This window comes from Fusarium falciforme, chromosome 11, assembly GCF_026873545.1.
Source record: "Fusarium falciforme chromosome 11, complete sequence".
Lineage (NCBI taxonomy): Eukaryota > Fungi > Ascomycota > Sordariomycetes > Hypocreales > Nectriaceae > Fusarium > Fusarium falciforme.
Genome location: NC_070554.1, coordinates 711,179 through 726,765, shown reverse-complemented (window position 1 = coordinate 726,765; position 15,587 = coordinate 711,179). Strand labels below are relative to the sequence as shown.

Below are 15,587 nucleotides of genomic sequence, written 5' to 3'. Positions count from 1 at the left end.
CGTGCCTTTGACAGACACCGTAACACGTTGAGAGACACGCATCAGGGCTTGAGAAGTTGCATGCTTTTGCAGGTGGGTGGGAGGTGGGTGGCGATAGGTACAAGGCGGTTTCTGCCCCCTCTGCCTCCAAGAGCATTGTGCTCAATTCCATCCTCAATCCCACTCTATCGTTGATCAATTGATACACAATGGTTCCTCCTCCGCTCCCAATTCCTGAAAGAACCCTTTCTTTTTCTCGCACGGACCCAGAGGTCCAGGTCGAATATCCACCACACCATGAGCTCCCATCTAGCAAGCCGGTAGTCGGACAGGGAGGGCAGTTCTCCAAACCGACATTGGCGTCCCTCTCTCTTGAAGGCAAAGTGATCGTGATTACAGGAGGTGCAAGAGGGCTGGGTCTGGTCATGGGCCAAGGCTGCGTCTACTCTGGAGCTGATCTTGCGATTGTCGACTTGAACAGTGAGCTTCGCGTTTAAGAGAGTTGTTGTTGGTCACAGGGTTTTTAACGGAATTTAGAGGATGAAGCAGAGTCCCAGGTCGATGAATTGATTGACGCTTTCAGAAAGGAGAACCCGGGATGCGAAAGGTCAGCCTTTTCACGACTGTTTCATGGCCTATTTTCCTAACTCATCGAAACCAGACTGCCCCGAGTTACGGCGTACTACGCAGATGTCTCAAAGCCGGAGTCTGTGGATAAGTGCATTCGCGAGATCCTCAACACCTACCAAAAGATTGATGGCCTCGTAACCTCAGCCGGATTCACAGAAAACTTTGACGCCATAAACTATCCAATTGACCGAATGCGCAAGCTTTGGGGTGTCAACGTGGACGGCACCTATCTCTTCGCCGTAGCTGTCGCCAAGCATCTTATGGAGCGAAAGGCTCCTGGGAGCATTGTTTTCATTGGTAGCATGTCAGGGGCGATCGTGAACGTCCCTCAACCACAGGCGTAAGTGCCAGGGCAATGATCTGACCATTTCTCACCAACTAATCGTGATAAAATACAGCCCTTACAACGCCGCGAAAGCTGCGGTCAGGCATCTTGCTGCGTCATTGGCCGTTGAATGGGCTCACGCTGGAATCCGCGTGAACTGCATCTCTCCTGGCTATATGCTAACAGCTTTGTAAGTCTCTCACTATGTAAATCTTGGCCCGGTTGGTTCTGACAAAAAGTAGGACAAAAAAGATCCTGGCCGATAACCCCGATCTGAAGAAGACTTGGGTGTCTCTCATTCCGCAGGGTAGGATGGGTCAGCCTGAAGATCTGATGGGCCCTGTCACCTTCTTGTTGTCAGATGCAGCTTCGTATGTCACTGGCGCAGACCTTCGAGTCGACGGAGGATACACCATCACATAAGATGGGCGACTGAAGTGGTATTATGTTGGTCGAAAGTAGAATTTTGTGTAGCACTGCCAAAGTAAACGCAAGAAAAAATGAGTCCAGCTTTCTCATATGACATCGTATATGAATGTTCATCTCTTAAGTACAGTGCATTGTATAGAAACTGCAGCTTCAAAATATGGAGCAGTAGCAGACAGCCCCGATAATGATAGGACCATATACGAGCATTGCCTTCATTTTGCCTTTGTCGAGCGCTGTAGGCCTCAGCGTCAGAGGCGTCTTTGTAGCTAAGAGACAGCAAGAGCCCAGAAGAGACTCACCTGATTGGTGAAACATAGAGAAGCCTGAATGTCTCTGCAAATATTGTCACTGCTGAGGTTTTTATTTGTTGTAAGCAGTTTTGAAACCCTATCCGCATTCGACAAGGCACATGCACAATCAACATGTTTCACTGGCCCAGAGCCTAAACTGCAAGCGGCATTCCGATAGTTAGATGTGACCATCCCGACCCCGGCGCTTGGCCATCGTAGACTGCGTCTGGTATTTCTAGCAAAGTATGGCGCAGTGAGAGGTTTAGTGTGGGTGTGCGCGTTACTATTGTCTGCAATGATGACAATAAGCCATCAGCCACAACAGAAAAAGACACAGTTATCAATACATGACGGCGTCAAAACCCAATACCGTGGGTGTGTGCTACACATCAATGGTTGTTAAGATTCGTCCACACCTTTTCGGTGAAATGTTTTCCACAAATCTCCGGCCAGCTTAATCCATAACCATCACATTTCATGCGATAGGAGCCAGAAGAATCCAAGACGCATAATGTTGAACCTTCACGTAAAGTAGGGACAAGGTAGGCCTCTCGATGAAGAGACAGAAAGGCAATCTCCTGCTCCCAGGGTTGGAAGATGGTTTTTTTTTTCCTTTAAATCTTATTTAAATACGACACCTCCTAAGGCCAAAAACTTGCCCAAAAAGGACAGGCGCCAAGAAACTTGCAGCTGCTCTTTTTGCCTGCAATCAGTGAGTCCAGTGTTGGACCGCGTCGCTATAAGCTCTATGGTCAGAACTCCGGGAACCTAACTTTATAGCCGCCAACGCAGCAACAATGCACCGGGTATTTCATAACAATTATCCGTCAACTGGTACACATCAGTCGCATTTGACCAGGTTGCTTCGTAATCAAGAGCGACACTGTCGTTCAGATGACAGCAGGGAGCCAATAGCGTGAGGCCAGTTGACTGACGCGATTAGTGGGAATGATGAGCGCATAGGGCGACCACCTGATTCAGTACAACGCTGGGCATGACGGTCGCTCTCAGCAATTGAACTCCTCTTTCTTAGAAATAACAGAAAGAACACATATCAGCTTCCAGGCACTTCACATTCTTCTATACCGCTCTCAGTCATGACAGAAGTGCAGGGTCGAAGCTCAGAGGGCTATGTACCCCTTGTAGAAGCTCAGCCAGACGGTACCCATCATGAAGTCGTCGTCAAGCCAGTTCAAACGTGGAAAGGCTACATTTGGGACACGTGGGAGCTTCCTCCAGATCAACGCCGCTTGCTCTTCAAAGTTGACGCGTTTATCCTCACATTTGCCTCGATAGGCTACTTCTTGAAGAACATCGACCAAACCAACGTCAATAATGCTTTCTTGAGCGGTATGGAGGAGGACCTCGAGATGTACGGAAATCAGCTCGTCACTAGTAAGCACTTCCTCTTATCTACCTAAATTCCATCTCTACCCGCCGTCACTGACTCCATGGATAGGCACTTCTATCTGGACCGTTGGCTACGTGATCGGTCAAATTCCATCCAACTTGTTGCTTACTCGAATCTCACCACGATGGGTTATTCCCTCCTTGGAGGTTGGATGGGGGATCGCAACTATTTGCACTTCAGCTGTTCAATCTTATCGTGGTCTCTACGCGTTGCGCTTTTTCGTAGGATTCTTCGAGTGAGTGACCTTGCCGCTCCGACACTCGACAATTTGACTGTCGCATCGCATTGGTTTGGAGAGAGCCGCTGACCCCATCCTCAGATCCGGGTTCTACCCAGGGATTCATTATATGTTGGGATCATGGTATACTCCTCGAGAAATTGGAAAACGGGCCATGTTGTTTTGGATAGCGGGCTCGATTGGGTCAATGTTTAGCGGTTTTCTTCAGGCTGCTGCATACACAAACCTCGATGGAGTTCATGGTCGTGCAGGCTGTAGGTCATCAACACTTCGCTTGTCTTTCAACAATTTGGACTTTCCAAGAGGCTTCTCCAACAGGGGCAGCGCTAATTATTGGCTTATATCATAGGGCGTTGGCTTTTCATCATCGATGGAATCATCACACTCCCCCTTGCAGTCGCTGGTTACTTCTTCTTCCCGAATCTTCCGCAGGATGGGAAGAGGACCTGGTGGACAACTGAGGATGAGCATATCCTATCGGTGAAACGCATGCAGGCCATTGGAAGAGCTGGCAAGCAACCTTGGACGAGGGCCAAGGTGAAAAAGACTCTACGGAGCTGGCATACTTATCATCTCCGTATGTTGTCCTACTCAAAACTCTTTTCATCGAGACTGACTCATAACCTTAACAGCGCTGCTGTATATTCTTTGGAATAACGGAAATCCTCAGGCTGCTATGGGCTATTGGTTGAAGAGCTTCAATGCCCAACCACCACCAATGCCAGGCAAATCTTTCTCCGTCCCTGAGATCAACAGCTGTAGGTTCTAGTCTGCTCGATCGGAGCGATCGGTGTGTTGAGGCACTTGGCCCTAATGTAAACATCATGCAGTGCCCATTCCGACTACCGCGATATTCATACTCATGGCACTTACCTGGGCCTGGACTTCTGATGGGCCTCTTCAGGGGAAACGCTGGCCGTTTATTTACGCTGGTGCAGCGCTTACGGTAAGTTCCCAGCTGGCTATGAGATTGTTAATGCTGAACCTATCCCAGCTCATCTTTAACCTTTTGTTTCTGTCTATGCCACTTTACTCCGACATCGATTCTCGAATGGTCGTTTATTGGCTGAGTCACATTGGTGTACGTATGACCTCAACTCAAAAACTGTTGACCTGACCGAACTTTAGCACGGCGCTGGACCGCTCATCCTTAGCTGGATTAATGAGATCTGTTCGGCTGATACAGAGAAACGCGCTCTGTTGGTCGCCGTCGCAAACGATTTAGCTTATGTCGTTCAGGCTATAGTTGGTCGGATCTTTCCCTCTTCCAAGCATCTGCTAACATGTTAAGATGCCCAATTTCATGTGGAAAACCACAGATTTTCCTGCTGCCAGAAAGGGGTACACGTATTCAAGTATCTTGCAAGTCCTACTTTGTAAGTTGCCATCCCCTTCCTTTGCCAAACTTTATATGCTAACCATCCCACCAAGTACTGGAGACAGCTATTATTCAACTGCTGCTTTGGAGGGACAGGCGACAAGAGCTGAGATCTCGCATTGCTGACTCGCCCCCTCCCCTGATTTACTCAGACGAAGAGGAGCAGACTGGGGGTAGTAAAGCCCCCGAAGACGAAGAGATGAACGATGAGACGTCACTTTGATGAGGTCGAGGACACAATAAGCGTGCTCATCTCAAAGTCTGATAGCGATCAGAGGGGTCGGAAATGAGCTTATACTTCCACTACTGAGTTCGCTGTACTCAGGTAGTCAAATATTGAAGGCTCATCTTTACTCACAAGACGTAAACCGCATCAATTGATCATCTATCGCTTCAATGACTTTGCAGAATGTTCTTAATTTCGGCTCCCGCGAGTTCAACCACACATGCGTCACACTTTCGGCGATGATTTCCTTATCTTCTAGTAGGCATTGGGTCGAAAGCATCGCAAAGTCCCGCGAGTGGAGTTGGAGATAGCAAAGCTTCTTTGGACCCTTTGATGACCTCCTTCACACCATCTATGCCACGAGGTCGGGCAAGAGGGAATACCCCCCCTGTTTGTCTCTCAACTGTGATTTATGACTTGCTCGAGTTCTTTTATGCTGAGCGTGAAAAACTTCCACTCGCCAGCCTTTCGCAAACCGAGCGCTGTAACACCAGCGTGAGTGGCAAGGCCAGAAGGTAGATGTTCCAGTCACCAGCATGCACAGAGTTGCTACAAATTAACCGCCTCCAGCTCGCCTCAGCTTCACATGGGTTACCAGAACATGCCTATTTCAATTCATCTGTAGTGATTTCTTTTCGATGTGCCTTCATGATAGCTATAAGTAATTCTTCGCTGTTGGCGCAAGCTCCCTACGTTGTCCCATCTTCAGATCCTTCACAAACCAAAGGTTGGCGAAGGGGGACCCGCTGGAGTAACGGGGCTCTTGGTTGGGGTCGCTGGGTCTGTTAATATTACTCAGCCACTTTAATCCATCTCATCATCGAGCGGGGTTATGGTGAAATTACGCGTTTACACCCCAGAGAACGCTCGGATCTACGGCTCTACAATGTCGATTCACAGTTCACCAGAAGACTCGTGGCACGGGATTGTGAGCCCAGGCGGCCAATTTCCCCCAGAGGCTGGGCGCTACCACCTCTACATTGGTCTTTTTTGCCCCTTTGCTCACCGGGTCAACCTGGTTCGGTGCCTCAAGGGACTCCAGTCGGCCATTGATGTGTCTGTTGTCAAGCCATACCCCAAAGGCGACGATAAGGGCTGGCCCGGGTGGCAGTTCCCAAACTCCCCTGACGACACGTATGAGGGATCAACTGAGGATCTGCTCTTCAAGTCCAAGTACTTGCACGAGGTTTACTTCAAAGACGATCCCGAGTACAAAGGCAGATACAGTGTGCCTCTTTTCTGGGATAGAAAGCAGGGCCAGATCGTGAACAACGAAAGCGCAGAGCTCTTACGATGGCTCCCATCCGCATTCGATTCGATCCTGGCGGAGGACGATCCGGCCCGAAAGCTGAACCTTTATCCAGAACATCTCAGGGCGACAATTGACGACGTGAGCGAGTGGATGCAGCGAGACCTTAATAGCGGTGTCTACAAAGTAGGGTTTGCCACAACCCAACAGGGCTATGATGAAAATGTACCTACGGTTTTCGCGGCTCTCAATAAACTTGAGAGTCTGATTCATCAACATGGAGGCCCATATGTTTTTGGAAAGGAGCTGACGGAAATTGACATCCGCGCGTATGCAACAATTGTGCGATTTGATGTTGTCTACGTCCAACACTTCAAGTGCAACCTAGGAACCATCCGCGGCAACTTCCCGGTCATTCATGAGTGGTTGAAGAACCTCTACTGGAACGTACCAGGATTCAGGGAGACAACAGACTTTAGACACATCAAGGAGAACGTAAGATCCAATACCATCACACAATGTTCGCAGACGCTAATCATAGAGCAGTATACCAAAAGTCACTATAAGATCAATCCACTGGCAATCACGCCTCTGGGACCATTCCCTGATGTGGAGGAAGGGGTTGACCTGAACTTCAGCAAGCTCAAGCCAGGAGCAATCCGTCATCCGGCTGTATGCCAGCGCGAGAAGGAACTGTACGATTAAATCATTGGTCAAGATGAATAGTTAGTCTACATTGTTACAGAGCCTACTAAGGATGGGTAATGCTTATGCCATGTCAACACATTTCTAGCTTGGAAACTCAATCCTACGGCATGCCACACCTTGCATCAAGCCGAGTCTCGCCTTTCAGTTACGCAAGACCACTGTCTCAGGAGCTATCCAAGTGAGGGGTTGAGCAGAATGAAACCAATTGGCCGTCTTATCACACAACAAAACCAGGGGAACAAAAGGTTCATTTCACAGCACAATGTGAGCGAGGCAAGCAAAGGTCTCGTCAATATTATTCAACAGTTTTAAATTAGAGTACAAGAAGACAAATCAGATTTGTCCAAGTGAGTCCTTCACAAAGCACAGAAGCGGTATCCCAAAGGAATCCATTAATGATTAAAACGATACGTCCGACACTGCCGACCAGCCACTCAACACAGGCACATCACAGAAGTCAACTCACACACCTAGTAGCCGTAGCTGGTGTGCTCGGGCTTCTTCTCAGGAGCCTTGTAGGTGTTGTGCTCGGGCTTCTTAGCGGGGGCCTTGTAGACAGGCTTCTTCTCAGGGGCCTTGTAGGTAGGCTTCTTGGCAGGAGCCTTATAGGCGGGCTTCTTGGCGGGGGCCTTGTAGGTGGTGTGTTCAGGCTTCTTCTCGGGCGCCTTGTAGGTGTTGTGCTCGGGCTTCTTGGCGGGGGCCTTGTAGGTAGGCTTCTTGGCAGGAGCCTTGTACTCAGGCTTCTTCTCAGGAGCCTTGTAGGCGGGCTTCTTGACGGGAGCCTTGTGCTCGGGCTTCTTGACGGGAGCCTTGTACTCAGGCTTCTTCTCAGGAGCCTTATAGGCGGGCTTCTTGACGGGAGCCTTGTACTCAGGCTTCTTCTCAGGAGCCTTATAGGCGGGCTTCTTGACGGGAGCCTTGTAGGCAGGCTTCTTCTCAGGAGCCTTGTAGGCGGGCTTCTTGACGGGAGCCTTGTAGGCAGGCTTCTTGACGGGAGCCTTGTAGGCAGGCTTCTTCGCAGGAGCCTTGTACTCAGGCTTCTTGGTAGGAGCCTTGTACGCGGGCTTCTTCTCAGGAGCCTTGTAGTTGTGGTGCTCAGGCTTCTTCACAGGGGCGTACTTCTTCTCGTCCTTGTTGCCGTAGTTCACCTCCTTGTTCCCATAGCTGCTCTTGGGAGCTTCGTAGCCGTAGCTGGCAACAGCAACCGGGTCAGCCACAGGGGCAGCAAGGATGCCGGTGGTGATGGCAAGGATTGTGAGGGCAGACAGCTTCATGTTGACGGCTTGGAAAGGGAAGCAATTATTGAAGGAAAGTGGTAGGAATGAGAGACAAGTGTTGACAACGAATGGATGAAAAGAATGTCAGGGTGAAAAGAGTGTGTTGACTGAGACTGGACGGCTGAGGAGGTCTGGAGAGCAAGTCGAAATGGGGAGAAGTGCCTCAGCCTTTTATCATCATCGAGCCGGATATCCTCGTTGCAGCTCCAAGGCCATCTGCTCCCGGAATCCGGCAAGGTGCCATAATTTCGGTTCCCGGCTCACAATTAGGTCGGTCTCGACTCTTTGGCCACAAGCCTATTGACATTTAGCTCGGGCTAATCTTAGAATCCGAGAAACAAAGAACTGACGGTACGAGCGCCTACGGTGAGTCGGCGAACGCCATGTCCCAAGGGGTTACACTACCGTTGTGGACATGGGACCTGGCTGAAGGGCTGAGCGGCTATGGGGTTCTAGCCGCTCGTAAACGTCGGCTAGCTCGTCGCGTTGTTTGGCGGTGATTTTGCATCATAATGCCGTGCGAGGCCGTGTTGCTCCGATTGGGTTGCTTGTGTGATGGTGGCTGGTTGCATCCAATTTCCTCCTTGGCATCGCGCTCGGGCTAAGGCCAATATTGGCGTTGCTTATTTCTGCTTCTCCTGAGCTAGCCTCCCGCCTCGGCGCTAGCCCCTAAGGCTGAGCCGGGTCACCTGAAAGTCTGGTGCCCCGCGGGGTTTTGCAATTGCCGCCTCCCATCTGCCGCCATGCCTTACTAATTCAGTTTCGCGTTTCGCGTTGCGCGACAGTGGCAAACAAAACAAGGAATCTGAGGTAGTAACTGGGGGGCTTAGGGCTGTCTGTTTAGAACCTGTATAATAGCTCTAAAGGCGGTTATGTTGCAAAGTAGGGTTGTCCTTGTGGATTGTTATAATTTATGTATATTACTTATATATAACTTTTTAAGAGAATTCCTATCTTTCTGTTTAAGATATAATATAGCTTTTCTAATTAGGCCTAGTTTACTTACTTAGCTAGAGATTACTTAATTAATTATTAAAAAAATATAATTACTATTTAAGCTATTATATATATTATAAAAAAAGCTATTTTTATAAATTACCTTAATTTATATATATTACTTATCTATATATTTTTTTATAAAAATAAAATATTTATAGCTTAAGCTGAAAATATAATTTTCTTTAAATAATTTTTAAAAAAAAAATTTTATATATTTTTTTATATATTAAAAATTATATAAAATAATATATATAATAAATAAATATTATAATTATATAAATATTATAAAAACCCTAATTTTATAAATAAAAATTATAATAAATTTATTATAAATTTATTATAAATTTATAAATTAATTAATTAAAATTATTTATTATATTTTTTTAAATATATTAATTATAACTTAATAAGTTTTTATAATATTATTATATTTATAATAAATATTATAATATTAAATTTTTAATTATATTAAGTTTTATTAATTATTAATTTTTAATAATTTAATTATTATTTATATATTAATATTTATTTAATTAATTATATATATATTTTTTTTATTATTATAATTTTTTTTTATAATTAAAGTTTTTTTAATTTTTTAATATTAATTAAATATTTTATTTATTTTTTAAAAGTTTTTATTTTTAATAATTAATAAAATAATTTAATATATTATTATATATATTTTTTAAGAGATTTTAAGATTTTAAAAATTAATTTTAAAAAATTATTTTAATATTTATTAATTTATTTTTTAAAATATTTAAATTAAAATATAATTTTAAATATAATTCTTAAGGTTTTTAAGACTTAAGAAATTAAAAATATAGTTTTTTTTTAATAAATATTAAAATTTATAATTATATATTAAATTTTAAAATTATAATTTTTAAATTAAATAAAATAAAATTAGTTTTTTAAAAATCTTTTTAATATTTTTTTTAATTATAATAATCTTATATATAATATAAAAAATTAAAAAAAAAATTAATTTTTAAAATATAAATTATTATTATAATTTAACTTTATATTATTTAAAATAAGAATTAAAATATCTTAATTTATATCTTAGTAATTTTAATAATAAGAGCTTTATACTTAAAGCTAGAGGTCTTAATAAGTTTAAATTAATAGGGTTTATTTATATAATTATTAATAGCTTTAATAATATATTAAAGCTAGCTTTATTTATAATAAATAGCTTATATCTTAATTAATTAAAAAGATTAAAATTTAATCCTTTTATATAATAGCTCTCCCCTTTAATATTAACTTTTTAATTATAATTCTTAATTACTTAAAGAAATTAAAATTACTTTTATTATCCTTATAAGAAGAAATTTAATTATAATTAACTAATTAACTAATTAATTAACTAATTAATAACTAATTAACTAATAAATAATATATTAAAGAGATTATAATAGCTTTCTATAGAGACCTTAAACTAGATAATTAAAATAATATAGCTAATACCTATTAGTATACCCTCTAATATAACTAAAATAACCTTAGCGAGGAGGTCTATAAGCTTCGCAAGGATATAAAAAGTACTTATAATAGGCTATAAATAATAATATTAAATAAAGGCCTTAAGAGCATTAATATAAGCACGCGATATAGCAATCTCTTAAACTTATAATCTTTAGTTATATTATTTTTCTTCTACTTAGCCTCTTTCTACCTAGTTATAATACTAATAAAAGGTTTAACTTCCTTAGAAAAGAGCTTTTTTTATTAAAGGCTCTTAAAAAGAAGCTATAAGAAGGGAAATATATTATTAGCGAAGATATTAAATTCCTTAAGGCCTTAAAAGATAATACCTAGTATAAGGCATAGCTTATAATACTTATAATAACTATAAAGACTTTTTATACCGCTAAATAAGAGAATTAAAGAAGTCTTATTATAGCTAGCTAGGATCTAGCTATATAGCTATAGGCATAACTATATTAGGAAATAAGGGTTATTAGCGTTATAGGTTTTAAAGGGATTAGTTCTTAGAGTTAGCGTTAGAGTTTTATAAACCTAAAAAGAGTTAGCGCTAAGGCTTAGCGCTAGATTAAGAGGTAGATAAAGGTTTATAGGTTTAATTAATTAAACCTATCTAGTTAAATATATAATATATATATCTTAGTTTATATAAATATATAAATAATAATAATTTTAATAATAATTTTAATAATAAAAAATATAAATTATAAAATATTTAATTAAATATTTTATTTTTTAATTTTAAATATATTTTAATATATTAAAATATTTAATATTTAGAAATTAAAATAAATAAAATAAATATATTTTATAATATTTTTTAAATTTATTAAATTAATAATTTATATAATTATTAAAAATTAAGAAATAATAAAAATTAATTAAATAATTAAGTATATATTAATAAAAATATTTAAATTAATTTTAAATTAATTTTATTATTAATTTAATTATTTTAAATAATTATAATTATTTAATTAATTAAAAAATTATTTTTTTTAATATTAATTAATAAGATAATATTAATTTATATTAATAATAAATTATTTAATTTTTTATATTAATTACTTAAATATTTATAATTTATTTTTAATTTCTAAATTATATTAATTTTAGCTTTAAATAACTTTTTAAGCTTATAATAACTACTTTATTTATAATTATATTTATAAAAAAATTAATTTTATTAAAATTATAAGTATTATTTAATTAAATATTATATTTAATAATTATATTTATTATAAGCTTAAATTAATTATAAATAATAATTAAATCTTTATATTTAGCTTTTTAATAATTATATTTATAAAAAAAATCTATTTTAAGCTCTAAGTATTACTTAATAAAATTTTAAGCTTAATATATATTTATATATAATATATTATATATATTACCTAAGTATATTAATTAACTAAGTATAATAGTTTTTTATTTATTTATAATTATATTTTACTTTAAAAATATTTTAAAAATTTAAATTAAGCTTAATATAGCTATAATTTAAGGATTCTTTAAAGTATAAAATCTAATTTTAAGAAAGACTTTTTATAAGTTTTTAAAAAAAATTTTAAGTTAAGTATTTAGAAAAATCTTATTTATATTATTTTTATATATTTATATTTTTATAAAATTAAAAGGATTTTTTTAAAATATAAAGAAACTATAACCTTATAACTTTTCTAATTAAACCTATAAAAATACTTTTTTTTAGACTTATAGCTATTTTATAGTAATTTTTAAAAATTCAAGGTTAATAATTTTTAAGTATATAGTATACTATTGCACTTAGTTATATATTATACTTACTTATTATAGATATTATTATAATTAATAAGTAATTAATTTATTAAAAGAAAGATCTTTATAAATTTAAGTTAAAAATAACATAAATAAAGAGTTATTTCTCTAGACTAGATAACTAATATAATTTCTAGATAATATAATATTAAGATTAGATACCCTTTTATTAATAATATAGCTAATATTTAGAGACTATATAGGACTTTATAATATATTAAATACTTAGCTTCAGGTTATTTTAAAGGGCCTAAAAAATAAGAAAGGTTTTAGTTTATATAATAATAATAAATATCTTAGGTTATTAAAAATTAATTAGTTAAGTAATAAGTAAAATATTAAAAGGAAAAGTATAATACTTATTTAATTATAATACTTATTTATTATATATATTAATTACTTAATTATATATTAATTACTTAATTATATATTAATTAAAATATTTAAATTATTTAACATTAATTTTATTATTAATTTAATTATTTTAAGTTATTATAATTTATTAATTACTTTAGAAATTATTTTTTTTAATATTAATTAATAAGATTATATTAATTTATATTAATAATAAATAGTTAAATTACTTAGTTTTTTATATTAATTACCTAAATAGTTATAATTTATTTTTAATTTTTAAGTTATATTAATTTTAGCTTTAAATACCTTTTTAAGCTTATAATAATAATTTTATTTATAATTATATTTATAAAATAGCCAATCCTATTAAAATTATAAATATTATTTAATTAAATATTATATTTTATAATTATATTTATTATAAGCTTATATTAATTATAAATAATAATTAAATCTTTATATTTAATTTCTTAATAATTATATTTATAAAAAAAATATATCTTTAGCTTTAAATATTACTTAATAAATTTAAAGCCTAATATATATTAATAAATAATATATTATAATTAATAAGTAATTAGTTATTTCTTTTATATTATAAAGCTAAAAAAGAAATCTTTATAAATCTAAGTTAAGAATAAAATAAATAAGGATCTATTTCTTTAGGTTAGATAGTTAATATAATTTCTAGATAATATTGTATTAAGATTAAATAATATATTATTTATAATATATAGTATAATAATAAACCTTATAGATAGTTATAGCTTATTAAATACTTAACTTAGGATTATTTTATATAGCCTAAAGGGTAAGAAATGTCTTAGTCTTTATAAAAGCTTATAATATACTAGGTAATTAAGAAATAATTAATTAAATAAAGAAGATATAAGTTAAGGGATTTTTATAATACTTATATAACTATAATACTTATTTATAATATATATTAATATAAATAATAAATTAATTAATAATAATAAAAGTTATTTTTTAAAAAAATATACTTAAAGCTTTTTTATTCTTAAATTAACCTATAAAAAAAAGAATAATAATTAAAGGTTAAAGGTTTTTAACTCCTTTTCTTTATATAAGAAATTACCTAATAGTCTAAAATAGGTTAATACTTATTTTTCCTAACTTATAGCTTCTTATAAGGCTTTAATACTTGTTTTATAATTCTTAGAAAGCCTTATTAAATTTATTTTTTTATTTTATATATTATTTTTATTATATTTTACTTAGTATTATATTTATAATAATTTAATATTTCCTAAGGGATAAATTAGTTATATTAGGTTAATATTAGCAAAGAGTACTAAGTATTATGGCTTAAGAAATTATAAGATATTAATTTATAAAGGAATTAATAAATATTATTAGCTTAGTATTACTACCTAATATATCTAATTAGCAAGGGAATATTAAAATATAAATAATATAAAAGATATCTATATATAGGCATACTATAAGAAGGTAGCTATAAACCTAAGATAGCCTAAACCTTAGTATAACCCGCGGGATAACCTATATATAATATTTATATACCTATAATATAAAGAAATCTCTTAGGTATTATATAGGGAGTATTACTATAATATATATATTATAAATAAATAATAAAATAATTATTTTTTAATCTAATTATCTTAGCCTAATATTAAGCCATACTTAGCCTATAAAACTTTTTAATATAAGGTAAAAGAATAATATAAGGGACTAAGTATTACTATATTATAGTTTTACTTAACTAAAGAAAAAACTATTAGCTTAAAATAATCGATAATTATTATAATATAATAAGTTATAATAAAATAAGAAAAAATACCTATTAAAAGCTATCTTAATATAGAAGCTATATTATGCTATAAAGAAATATACCTATGATATAGATAATAGATATTAGCTATATATAACTGGCTAAAATATATAGTTAAGAAAGGATTTAATTTCCTAATTTACTAAAGAAATACTATTAATAAAGAATAATATAAAGGTATTTAATTATACCTTAGGAAAAATTATAGACCTATAGTTAAGGTCTTATAAGAATATACTAACTATATTTAGTATAGAGACCTTAATAAAGTCTACTTAGAAACCTAATAGCTAGATTATACTTATAATAATAATAAGGCTATAAATAAAGTTATTAAGAATAGATTAATAGCAAAGTAGATAACTATAGCTATAAAGCCTATATAAATAGCGAATATAAGTTTAATTATTATAGCTATATAATATTAAAAAACTAAATACCTTATATAATATAAGACAATAAATAGATAAATATAAAAAGAAATTACCTTAGAAGGCCCTTTATTTTATAAATAAAGTATATAAGTAATAATACTTAAAACTAAAAATATAAATTAAAGGAAAATAATTAAATATTTTAATAAATAATAGAGCTAAGTAAAATTACTTTAACTTAATAATAATAAATAAGCTTAAGCTATTATAGAGGTATAAATAAATACTTTATATAGTTATTAACTTAAAAAGAACCCCTTTTAATTATAATAATAATATTATTAATAGCGAGATTAATTATTTTAAAGTTTTTATTAAAAAAAAAAAACTAAGAGATATTATTTAATATTATATTAAATAAGTAATATAACCTTATACTTAGGTACTTATAATTATATTAATTTAATTTATATTTTAATTAAAGAATTAATTAAATATTTTCTTTTAATAATAAGGTACCCTCTATAATAAATAATAATTTAAGATATAATATAAGATCTTAAACTTTTACTAAAGATACTAGAGAAGTTAAGTAAAAGTAAATATAAGA

The 15,587-nt window shown here is 34.5% G+C and overlaps 4 protein-coding genes across 4 annotated transcripts; 3 read left to right on the top strand and 1 right to left on the bottom strand.

The window, feature by feature from the left end:
- Positions 1 to 389: 389 nt before the first annotated feature.
- Positions 390 to 1,357, top strand: NCS54_01313500 (Hypothetical protein; the record flags this gene model as incomplete). Its single annotated transcript, XM_053158344.1, has 5 exons — positions 390 to 459; positions 517 to 586; positions 641 to 949; positions 1,008 to 1,124; positions 1,177 to 1,357. The coding sequence occupies exons 1-5, from the start codon at positions 405 to 407 to the stop codon at positions 1,355 to 1,357; spliced, it is 732 nt and encodes a 243-aa protein (XP_053014319.1). The 5' UTR covers positions 390 to 404.
- Positions 1,358 to 2,750: 1,393 nt separating this feature from the next.
- Positions 2,751 to 4,903, top strand: NCS54_01313400 (MFS domain-containing protein; the record flags this gene model as incomplete). Its single annotated transcript, XM_053158343.1, has 10 exons — positions 2,751 to 3,048; positions 3,113 to 3,299; positions 3,384 to 3,556; positions 3,652 to 3,879; positions 3,935 to 4,060; positions 4,133 to 4,248; positions 4,297 to 4,383; positions 4,431 to 4,547; positions 4,594 to 4,678; positions 4,734 to 4,903. 10 exons carry the CDS (start codon positions 2,751 to 2,753, stop codon positions 4,901 to 4,903), a joined length of 1,587 nt encoding a protein of 528 aa, XP_053014318.1.
- An 835-nt stretch (positions 4,904 to 5,738) lies between these two features.
- On the top strand, positions 5,739 to 6,860 carry NCS54_01313300 (GST N-terminal domain-containing protein; the record flags this gene model as incomplete). The annotated part of the gene is made up of 2 exons (XM_053158342.1): positions 5,739 to 6,650; positions 6,702 to 6,860. 2 exons carry the CDS (start codon positions 5,739 to 5,741, stop codon positions 6,858 to 6,860), a joined length of 1,071 nt encoding a protein of 356 aa, XP_053014317.1.
- Positions 6,861 to 7,333: 473 nt separating this feature from the next.
- Positions 7,334 to 8,137, bottom strand: NCS54_01313200 (Hypothetical protein; the record flags this gene model as incomplete). The annotated part of the gene is made up of 1 exon (XM_053158341.1): positions 7,334 to 8,137. One exon carries the CDS (start codon positions 8,135 to 8,137, stop codon positions 7,334 to 7,336), a length of 804 nt encoding a protein of 267 aa, XP_053014316.1.
- Positions 8,138 to 15,587: the final 7,450 nt, after the last annotated feature.